Source organism: Vipera berus (genome assembly GCF_964194415.1).
Source record: "Vipera berus genome assembly, chromosome: 4".
Lineage (NCBI taxonomy): Eukaryota > Metazoa > Chordata > Lepidosauria > Squamata > Viperidae > Vipera > Vipera berus.
Window position 1 is genome coordinate 48,240,984 of NC_138206.1, and position 12,288 is coordinate 48,253,271.

Consider the following 12,288-nt stretch of genomic DNA (forward strand, 5'->3'; position numbering starts at 1 on the left):
TGCAAAAGATGCCATTTCCAACTTTGCATCATAGAGAGGTTATAACAATTTTAACTAGCACGCCTCACTTATGCATACCGTGCTATTGAAAAATATTCCTTATCTTAATGATTCTGTTTAAATTAAAGAAATACCAGGAAATACCAGGGCTATAGGATAGACTTGTAAGTAAAAAAGTATTCCCTTGCCACACTTCTTCCCTCAAAAAGATAAAAGACAATAGCAAATTGCTTCCATACTGTTGCCAAGAAAAGATATCTATGACATCACCAAAATATGATGCTATTGTGCTGGTCATTTCCTAAAAATAAGAAAACCATGCTGGGATTTTTCTGTCTCCTTGGCCAACATGGAAATATATGTTAACAGCAGAAGTACTTGTACATTAGCAGCAATGGGACTGAGACTAAAGGATGCATATTGGAGCCATTCTCATATCTCTGTTCCACCATTCTGTGATTTGCAGATATAAATGACAAAATGCTTCTATTGAAAACAATGGTATTTTCAGATATATAAATTCAGTTTAGTGAGACCTGATGTGTGATAAATGCTTCATTTCCTGCAGTTTTCAAGAGAAAAATTGAGAATTGTTTTAAGAAACAAACTCTGAGAATTATGAGTTAAAAATTGAGAGCTAAATGAGAGCATTAACAATGTAGAATGGTTAATGTGTCATAACCAAATGATTTACTATAATTTTATTACTATTGTATTAGTGACTGTTGATACTATTTTATGTATAAACTGAAAGTTTTCTCATTATATCGGTAAGTTTAGCTGTTGTTTCTGAATTAGTAATATTTCTTATCTGAATTCAGATTAATGTTATTTAAAATTCAAGGTGCTGATGATGACCTATAAAGCCCTAAATGGCTGGGGTCTGGGATATTTGAGGGAACACCTCCTGCCAGCATCAAGTTCCCTTCGTCCAGTGCACTCACACAGGGAGGGTCTTCTCAGGGTGCCGCCGGATTGCCAGCGGATAACACCCAGGGGAAGGGCCTTCTCTGTGGATGCACCTTCCCTCTGGAACCAGCTGCCCGTGGAGCTTAGGAATGCCCCTGACCTTCGTTCATTCCGCCGGGACCTGAAGACCTGGCTCTTTGACCTCTCCGGCCCAGGTTGAGAATTTTTAACTGGGGTTTTTATTTTAAGGGATAATTTAATCTTTTTTAATTGTTTTTTAACTTTTGTATTTTGTATTGCTGATTTTAAATACCCTGTAAACCGCCCTGAGTCCTTCGGGAAAGGGCGGTATATAAATCTAATAAAATTAAAAATTAAATTAAATTAAAATTAAAATACAGAAATGTCTTGAACACATTATGGCAGTATGATTTAAAATAGGAAATGAAATAGGTACATACATGATTTCACAGAAATAGTATAAAAGCATATCCATTGGTTTCAATAGAAAGCTTTTTTATAGTTATGGGTTATTTTTCAAATATTCCATCTTATAGTAAGATGCAGTACTTGTTTGGTTATTCTTATCATGCACTTCAGGAAAAAAAATCTAAAATTAATTAAATTGAGAATAGAAAGTTACTTACTAGGTTCAAATAATTTGTTCCATAGTATTTTCTAGCTCATTTGACTAGACATGAGAGTTTCATAAATATTGCTAAACAGTACTGTATCCTAAATTTTTGCATAAACTATATATACACTTTGCATTGACTTCTTTCCTAATAAACTGAGTTAATAGGAATAATCAGGGAGGTGTATGACTAAGGTTTTCTGATTGGAACCTTAGTAATGACACATATACTGAAATATCATTACTGTTTGAAAAAAACAGTCATTTAAAAATCTTTTAAAGAAAAAATATTTAAATGGATTGACAGCCTATCTGCAGTAGACTCTGTATAAGAATTTAATTCATGGTGTCATCTGTCTTGGAAAATTATTACAACTGCTCTTCTCATTAAGTTTAAAGGCACAGTTTTACTGAGGGTTGTACTTTTAGCAAATCAGTATGTTATCTAAGTTACCCTTGTCTTTTCTTATTCAAGCATTTAAGAGAGTAGCTGGTAGAAAAATATTGCAACTTCTGGATGAGTGTCAGTGAAACTTCAAAGACTTGTTCAGATCACTTCTAACACCAGCTTGGCCCTAATTTGAATGATGAACTTTTGCCTGATTCTACCAAACTTTATTGTATAGATGCTATAATCACAGTCTTTCTTTTTCAATCCTATATTTCTAGTTAATAATTAATGGTACGTTTTATCCAGTCTACAAATTTGAAAACGTTTACATAAATCCCAGGGCGATTTGGAAGTGCACACTTGTAGCCAAAGGATGTTACACCAGCTAAAAACCACTGTTTGTTCTCTTGACACATCAGAGGCCCACCAGAATCTCCCTGAAATGACAAAGAAAAATGAATATATCGTTAATGTTGATGATGCTATTACTATGCTCTTAACTGTTTAATAAGATAACTGTCAGTTTTATTTAATATTTCTGCAGCTTCTCTATAAGTCATAAGGTTAAATGAAACATACTGGGCCTGTGTAAAAGTTATTTCATGATGCTTATATAAGTATCAGAGAAAGACACGCCTTTCATAAGGATCCTTTACCCAACCTGCTAACCACGGTCAGGAAATGCTTCAGTAATCACACTGAGAGAAATTTATCACCCTGAGCTTTCTCCTCTCTGGGCATTGAAGCAGCTTTCAACCATAATTTGTTGCTCTGTTCCAAAAGTGATGTCTATTACTTGTGCCTATATGGACCTGGCCATGCTGTTTCTTTACTGTTATGTCAACTCAATCTGTGCAATTTATGTACTTTTGTTAATTGCTTACAGGAATGGTGGCATGGCCCATTCCTTCTGGTCAATACTTAGTGCTCTCTGTAGCATTTTTGGGAGATGTCTACATCTGAGGACAAGAGCGCATCCACATAAGCCTTAATCCCTTGGTGCTTTATAAAATTAGCATTTTATAATGCTAATAATAGGGATTAAATAGGTGATTTATTTATTTTTTTTATAATTTCTGAAGTGCTACTTATAGCTGATCAAGAAGATCTAGTGAGCTATTGGATTTCAATAGTAGACCAGGGTTTTTTGAACAGGTTCTTGGATGGACCAGTGAAATTTTGAATGAACCTTCATTCCTTCTCTACCCTTCTCTCTTGTTAAGTTGACAATAGTACTACTACTTTTTCCTTTTAGCCAAACTGATTAGAAAAAAGGTAATATTTTTTCCTGCTGCCATACTTGGAGACATGCCATATGGAAAAGACTTAAGCATTAGTAATTCAGGGGAAGAGAATCAAGGTAGCAGTGAAGACTAAATGATCTCAAAGACACACTTCTCCATGGAAAGGAAAGTGATGGCTTCCTTTCCAACGTATGCAGAAAGTTTAAAGATCAGGGGAATCCATTAATAGGTAACTATTATCCAGACAGAACACCTGGCCAGTAACATTGCTAAGTTTGAATAATGGATTTGACCAGTGCACAGTACCCTGGCTTTGATAACAGTACATCACTTGTAATAATGATTCTTTTATTATTGCCTTGATTGAGTTCTAAATGTTCAGCATACTTTCTTCAAACTAATTCAAAATAACATACAGTGGTAAATGAAAGCAGAATAGTAGCAGTGATGTAATTATGATAAAAAGCATCTCTCATAATGTGACTTTTTATCTCATTGCTATCTATATATAAAAAAATTGCATTATAAAAAAGAACCAGAAAAAGTGATGAATAATTTATTGACTCTACTATAACAATGCAAACACTGTTACCATTTACCTGACAGGAATCAATTCCACCTTCGTCATACCCAGCACATATCATGTTTTCAGTAATGTTGTACTCTGGCATGAGTTCCTTGCATTTCTGATGTGTTATAAGAGGGACTTCTGCTTCTTGCAATATACTTGAGATTGAATCTATTTGAAAACCAGAAGTATATGCTGTACATTGTTGTAACTGATAAAATGATAATATCATGTTAGTCAAATAATATACAGTACTTAGTCATTCCTATACTGTATGATTTATCTTCAGAGCAGGCTTATGCAAGGCCCATTGGGTTTTCATTGCCAAAAAGCTACATCTCTTGGAAGCAATATGGCTCTCTTACCACTTCACCTTCCAGCTCAAGCTTCCATTTGCAAGACATGGAAAAGGTTTCCATGCAGTTCTCCAAGCAACACTTCCAGGAACTACCTGGAAGAATCAGATGGAGCTTCTATTCACGCACAGTACAATACAGTTGTAATACTGCAGAACACAATTCACTACAGATGTAAACAAAATCCATACAGGATTATAGGAGCAGATTAACGAGAGTTCACAGAATGGCACAGATAAGAAGCTCCTACAGAGTATTCTGTCTGTCAACTTTTTCCAGCAACTGCTCCTCCCTCTCACTTATCTATTTTTGCTTCTCAAGATCAAAAAGTTATTAGTTCTAAAAAAGTGCTTGATTAGGTGGTGTGACATTCTATCCTGACTTACAGGGTCGATCTTTGAATTGATAATTACAGAGAATCATATTAATACAATGCAAATAAAAAGGAGAACTAAGTATTGTTCTCACTTCTGCTTTTTTAATAGAAAAGCTCTAGCATTCAGTGTTTCTGACATAAGTACGCTACAGCTGGAAGAACAGAATAGCTGGTGGTTGTGGCATCCTTAAAGTGAACAGATTGATTATGGCATACATTCTCTATAATTTTTATTTTCTGCACCCATGTGTGTAGTAACAACGGAGCACAACATTTCGTGCATCACTGTATTCCTTTAATGAGGTAGGCTCTAGTCCATTACCATTTATGCCATAATAAATCTAGTCTCAAAAGTGCTGCATGATGCTTGTTCTAATCTTATTTATTAGTACTTTTCAATATTGTTCTGCTAATGACATTTATTGTGCATGGTCAGCTTGATGGCTTGGGACTGAGGTGACATTATGTGTATTTTTCATATTATGCTGTAGTTTGAGTTCATTGATCCCAATTTAGAAAACTTTCGGTGCTTTGCAACTGCAAAATAAATATATGTGTTATTAACTGCAATCCTACTAGGCGGCCAAGGAATATGCTATAGGGAAGATCTATGCATAACTGAAAAACAAATATTTTAAGGCATTTCACTATGTTTAGCTGCATTCTTTGTCTTTTTTTTTGCTAAATTTAAAGCCACTTGGGGGTACCAAGGATTGCCTTTCTACATGTTTCTATGTTTCCTGCAATTACTTTCATAATCTGAGGCCATGTTCCTTGGCTATGTGTGGTATGAGTTGCAATTATGAATAATGAATAAGGACTTCTCAGTAGTGGCGGCTTCAATTATTTGAAATGTATTTCTAGTCTAAATCTAATTTATATACAAATAAAATTATTATTATTATTATTATTATTATTATTATTATTATTATTATTATTATTATTATTATTATTATTATTGTCAATAATGTGTATTCTTTATGTAGGTCACTTAATGTCTGGTTATTCAAGATGCCTTTATTAAAATAAATGATTTTTCTATAGTAATCTGTTTTAATCCTACTTATCTTCATTTTTTGTTTAATCATAAAAAACTGCTTTTGTGTGGGAATCTTTTACCTCTTTATAATTAGTTTATCATTTAATTATGTGAGAGGTCAACAATTTCAGTGGTTTTCCTTTTGTCCTTTTTGTGTAATACTCTGTGCAACATTTTTTTAAAAAAACAAATCCAAATTTGTTTTGGAAAAAAAGAAACACTTATGTACGTTTTGCCAACCATTACTTTGGATGGAAAATTAAGACAAAGCTTCAATAGATCTGTTTCATAAAGTGTACTCTAATGTTACAACAGTTGATACATCTGAAAGAGAAATGTTTTTATACTCTTAAATTATAGTGATTGCATCAGGAAAATATAATAAAATGATGAAATAGAGAGTGCCTTCATGATTTAACAGTACAGTGACATACCTTCCTGTGTGGTTTTCCCCCAGCCAGCAATAGAGCATTTAGTTCCTGGCAAAAATTGTTTATTTTTTTCTGGGAAGCAAATGGGCTGAATATAATCTGTGTGAAAGAAATAAACAATTATACCTGCACTCTCCAGTATTTGATGCATAAATTGTTTTGATGAAAAATAAACCTCAAAGAAATTTTGCAGGATTACCACTTTTATTATGATGATTATTGGAAATTATACTGTAATTTTTAAAATATTTTTAAGATTTAGATCCTAATCTGTTAATAACATAAAGGCAAAGCTGCAGCAGAAAATCATTTTACCTGTATAATTCACTCTAAATTGGAGATGCATCAAAGCAATGTCACTGTCTTTTGTTCGCTTATTATAGTGAGGATTGATGATAATCTGATCAATCTCTCGGCTCACTGTTTGAGGATATGATAGATTGAGATTCGTATGCAGGCCAAGAACTGCTTTCCACCGAGATGGTTTTAAGTTTCTCCTAAGTCAAAATAACACATGCCTTAATAATAGTTTGAAATAGCTTGTGAGGTGTAATTTTTGTATAGTTTAACATTTGAACCATATTAACAGTATATATTCAAACACAATTTTTACTGATTTCAGTACCACTGAAATCTCTAGATGTTTCACAATCTCTTTGCATTGGTCATTTATGTTGGTGATCATCAAACTTTTAAGCATTCTCAAATTACTCATTACTGCCTTATATCTAATGTTCCCAAAATTATGGCAACTAGAGAGTAAGTTTTTGTAAAAGACTTAAAATTAGAAATTATTTTTGATCAGTTCTCATAAAATGAATGAGAAGCCTATTTGTCCTTTCAACCGCGTGACAGTCCAATAGTAAGGTAAAGGTAAAGGTTTCCCCGCACATGCGTGCTAGTCGTTTCCGACTCTAGGGGCCGGTGCTCATCTCCATTTCAAAGCCGAAGAGCCAGCACTTGTCTGAGGACGTCTCCATGGTCATGTGGCCGGCATGACTAGACGCCAAAGGGACACAGAACACTGTTACCTTCCCACCATAGTGGTCCCTATTTTTCTACTTGCATTTTTACGTGCTTTTGAACTGCTAGGTGGGCAGAAGCTGGGACGAGTAACAGGCACTCACTCTCTCATCTATCTTATATGTCACTAGCATAATATATTTAAGACAATATATAATGCTCATAGGGATATAATATGCATTATATTAAAATAGATGTATGCTGACCCAATATTAAGAATTACAGTTTATCAATATTGAACTTTATCCATTTCACATATTCCTTTTACGAAGTTTTAAAATAGGCAAAACTCAAATCCTTAGAAATGCTACCAGCATTATTAAGTCAGACTCTTTCAAGTCAAGCTTCATTCTAAAAGATTTTATTGTCATATCCATCTATTTCTTATCAGCAGTATGGAAGTCCATGATTTCTTTAATGTCTCAGTGTAGCTGCAATTTCTTAAGGATCTCTTCTCCATCTATTAATTAGATTTGAACAATTTCTCAAATTAGCCAATGTTTCTTAGATGATACTACTTGCTGTGAAATCAAAATATTTACCACATTTAATAAGGGATTAATATTTTTTTTAACAAAATCTATAATGTTTGTAATACACTGTAGAATTTAACAAAATATACATTAGAGAACCCACATTAATATGTGGACATAGGCATCATATATTTGAAAATTGTTTCCAAGTTTTTTTCTTCATGTTCATTTTTATTACCGTATTGAAACATATTGCATCCTTAGGGAGATAATGTCTCACAATGTGGTGAGTAAGTATAAGTTGAAGAATAAGATGAGCTGTTTGATTATGAAAAATGTGTCTTATTATTGAGAAATGATATGCCAGCAGGGATGTAGCTGAAACAGTGCAGAAACATATGCAACAAGTTAGCACTGAAAAGAGAGGAGCTAATGGCCTTTTTTTGGACAGGAGCAGCTTAGATTATGATATAGAATAATAGAAGCATCATAGAAAATGTTAGCACAAGCTGGAGTAGCATTGTCGTTGCTGATAAAAAATCTTGCAAATTCTTATGAGACTAAATATGAACAATTTATTATTCATATTTACTTAGATTTGTTTCATATGAATGGTTAAGATGCATTCCCTAAAAGACACTCTTTAATCACACATCGGCAACACTTCAGAGGAATACAAATGTTTATATTTAAAATGGAACACTTAGGCTAGTATAGCCTTTATAATGCAAATAACTGCATTAAATAATTCTTGTTGTACTTATAACAGTGTTGTAACTAATGAATGTAAGGTTGAAAGTAATTGAAGACTCACCACCCTTGGATTCCATTTTTAGTAATGAACTGCTTTGAATATATTACTTACATTACGAGAAAAAGTTTACATTTTAATATGCTGTAGACAGCTTATGCAATACATAATATGAACATTGCTGATGAGCCAGGAAAAAATTCCAGCCAACTCCCAACTAATGTTTTAAAAGCATTAGGAGTAATATTTCTTATATCTCTAAGATGCATTCCTTAAAATATGTATATACACATTTTAATATTGAAATGGGCTTCTATCATTTTTTCTGATGCAGACCCAGTTAATAAATTAATTTTTGACTATCAAGATTGTCCCATTTGCCTTTCTATAAGCCAAGTATTTACAAGAAGCTACTTCTTCTTCCAGAATAAGAGTGTTCATTACATTCCCCTCAGACATTTCCCATACTTCATAGTGTCCTATGACAAATATTAAAAAGTGAAGGTAAATAAGAAGTTCCATGAAACTGTTCTAATCTAGATCTCTTGTTTTAAATGTTAAATATTCTATCAATTCAATGTACCAGAACTGATTATCACATAGGATTGTTGTCATTGAGGGAAAAATAGGAGGAGGAGGAAGGAACATTAGGTATGTTTATCACCTTGAGTTGCCTATAAAGTAATAAAGGCAGGATAAAAATCTAATATGATTATTATAAGAAGCTGATAATTAGATACAAGCAAATAAAACAATTAGCTCAATCTGAAATGTGAACAAGAATAATTACAGTATTTAAAGAAAGGACGTGCAGATACTTCATATAGTGGTGCCTCATCTAGTTTGTAAAAATCAGTACTACTATCACATGACAGCAAAGAGATATATTATACTCCAACTCTTGGCTGTCTTTTCATAGTGCTCCATATTTTCACAGCCCAGATAAGATAACAATGGATTTTATTAAATAACTATTATTCATCATTCTGATGCCTTTCTTAAGCACTGTTTTAAGGTAAAAACTTTTTTATGAAAGGCATTTTTTTGGGAAAACATATGATAGTATATTTATTAATAATAGTAGTAGTAATTCAAGTGAACTGTACACTGAACTGATTGATATAACAAGATTGAATATGATTCCTGTGCATCCCCCTTGCTGATCTCTCTATTATAATATCAGATATGATACTGTACTTATATCATTAGAGATGCAAGGGCTATATGTACCTTGTCTCTCCTTGATCTTTTAACTCTTTATGAAAGGTCATATACATATTAACATACAAAAAAAATTAAGAACATATAAAGATATGGAACATAAGAACTGTTGAATTCTGGAAATAGTTACCCATATACACAATGTGCAGCTGAAAGTAGCCATTCGTTGTTGATAAGAGAAGCTCCACAAGTTGGCCTGTAATTGAAATATAGTGAGACTATCCAAGGCCAAGCACCTTCTTGAGCATCAGAACCACCAACAATTCTTGGTCTAGATTTCTGGGTAATCATTCTTTTCCCACAAGCTATGAGTAAGGAAAATAAAACGTGAAAAGTCTGCATTCTGAGGAATAATCAGATATGCTATTTTCACCTACTCTGTAATAGAGTTTTGAATATTTTCTTGAATACAGACAGTCCTTGACTTACAACAGTTCATTTAGTGACCAAAGTTACAATGGCACTAAAAAAGCGACTTAAGACCATTTTTTCACACTTTTGACCGCAGCGCTACAGCATTCCCATGGTCATGTGATCAAAATTTGGACATTTGGCAACTGACTCATATTTATGACAATTGCAGTAATGTAAACATGTAATTTTGAAACCCTCTGACAAGCAAAGTTAATGGGGAGTCTAAATTCACTTAACAACCATGTTACTAATTTAACAACTGTGATTCACTTAACAATTATGGCAAGAAAGGTTGTAAAATGGGGCAAAATTCACTTAACAAATGTCTCACTTAGCAATATAAATTTTGGGCTCAGTTGTGGTCATAAGTCAAGGAGTATTTTTATAGAAAACTTTTTCTAAGGTCAGTATAGAAATATATGGAGATCGCCATGTGTTAAAATATATTTAAGCCTACATACACACATATGTGGATAGATATAATGCTCAAAGTAAAATTTTTGGTAAATATTTATGATAGTTAAGCTTTAACGTTAAAGTCTTCTCATAACTTCTCATAAGTCACTTAACTTTTAGAATTATTTTAAGATGATATATTTAGTTGATCATGTATTATTTTCTGTGAAAACTATTACTGGGTAAATAATATTTTTGTTATAAATTGTTTCTGTTGTTATTGTAATTCCTATTCACTAATAGAAAAGGTATTGCTTAAGAAATTCAAGGTATTAGAAAAAGTGAAAATAATCATAGTAAGGTGAACATTTTTTGAGGGAATTTACAGATATCCTGACTTTCATTGTATAATCAGCATTACAGCAATTTTTGTCCTCTCTTGTTTTACATAGTTCAATAATTTCACATTTAAACCATTCTTATGAAACAATGAAATAAAGAGCTTTGTAAGGTAAACAATATCAATATACCTTCTGAAATGATTTAAAACTATTTAAAGTCAAAAACATGAAAGAAATATTAATCAAGTTCAAAATATTCTAAAATGAAATAATAAATAGTTGTACAGTTTAGCAACAATGAAAGGTTGCAGCAAACTTTTCTTTTGTTCTATTAAATAGATCTGGATTTTTGTCTAGTTGAGCAATGGCAGACTATTATAACAGCAGCATGAAAATATGCTACAAAATCTGTTTCTTCCTCTCACCTCCTTCCAACACTAAACACTACCTACATTTTTATCATATTAATACATTTAGAAATACATAAAGTGGTGGGGCAGAATAGTACAACAATACTATAATCTCAAAAACATAAATTCTGAATAAATTCTAAAGGATTCTAAAAATAACATGAAAAATATTTTTTTTAGCAGGAAAAATGCAGACTGACACAATGTAAACAGATAATGTAATGTATTGGGGGAAAAACATAAACAGTTACTCTTTTATGTTGATTTTTTTGATTTTTCATAAACTTACATTTACCACTGCATTGCAAATGGATCACCAAATTATTCAAACACTTTACGCTAGAAAGAGAGCATATTTAACACAAATCAGGTAATAAAGTCCAAACATAAAGAATGTGTATTTTCTTAATCAAAGGCAATATTCCATTTATCAATAATATAATTTGTAAAGCTCTGCAAATAATCTAAAATATAATTTGACTTCTTTATGATTATGAATGACTATTTTTTTTAAAAGCCAATAATTTCCAATATAGTTCTCTATAAAAATTAATCCTAGGAAAGGATAAATTGTAGAATTTTCTGGCTGATAATAATCTATCACTTTACATGTTTGTTTTGATGATCATTTTTTAAAACTCAGCTTGACGAGTGAGAAAATGGTTATCAGTAGCAAACAATGATGTATGTCAAAATGCTAACATACACACAATTGCATGATGATGTTATAACAATTGACAAAAGAATATAAATCTCATGAATTGTGCTATGATGTCATGACATGCATTGCTCTTTGCCTCTCCATAGATGCCAGAAGAAAAATCAGTCAGAAGCATTTAGATCAGGGGTCTCCAGCCTTGGCAATTTTAGGATTTGTGGACTTCTATGCTGGCTGGAAGTCCAATGAAAGATTGGACTTCACCAATGAAAGCTTCTAGGACATTTGAAAGCTTACAGAGACTTTGAGCTCCCATAATTCCCCAGTCAGCATGGAAGTCCACAAGTTCTAAAGTTGCCAAGCTTTAGGTAATCCAGAGAAATAAATCTTTAGCCCTCTAGATCAGAGTTTCTCAACCACAGCAACTTTAAGATGTGTGGACTTCAACTCAATTTCAGTAGCTGCGATGTTCCAAAGCTTGTTGGGATAAACAAGCATGGAAACAATTATGAAACTATGACTTGATAAGGAATTCATATTCTTTGGATCAGACTGACTCCAGCATTTCTGAGATTCAGTTGCTTAAATAATGTTTTTTTTTAAAAACTACACAAGTTCTGTTTGTTAATACCTTGGAGATCTGCACTGTATCC

General features: G+C 32.7%; 1 protein-coding gene across 1 annotated transcript in view; it reads right to left on the reverse strand.

Moving 5' to 3' along the window:
• Window positions 1–2,212: 2,212 nt before the first annotated feature.
• TMPRSS15 (transmembrane serine protease 15) overlaps window positions 2,213–12,288 on the reverse strand; it is a gene marked incomplete at both ends in the record, with an annotated part of 63,013 nt that continues 52,937 nt past the window's right edge. Inside the window, 6 exons of the mRNA XM_081327665.1 lie at window positions 2,213–2,371; window positions 3,778–3,917; window positions 5,952–6,047; window positions 6,264–6,445; window positions 9,547–9,721; window positions 11,267–11,316. Coding sequence (XP_081183791.1) covers window positions 2,213–2,371; window positions 3,778–3,917; window positions 5,952–6,047; window positions 6,264–6,445; window positions 9,547–9,721; window positions 11,267–11,316 — 802 coding nt within the window. The remainder of the gene's footprint in view (window positions 2,372–3,777; window positions 3,918–5,951; window positions 6,048–6,263; window positions 6,446–9,546; window positions 9,722–11,266; window positions 11,317–12,288) is intronic.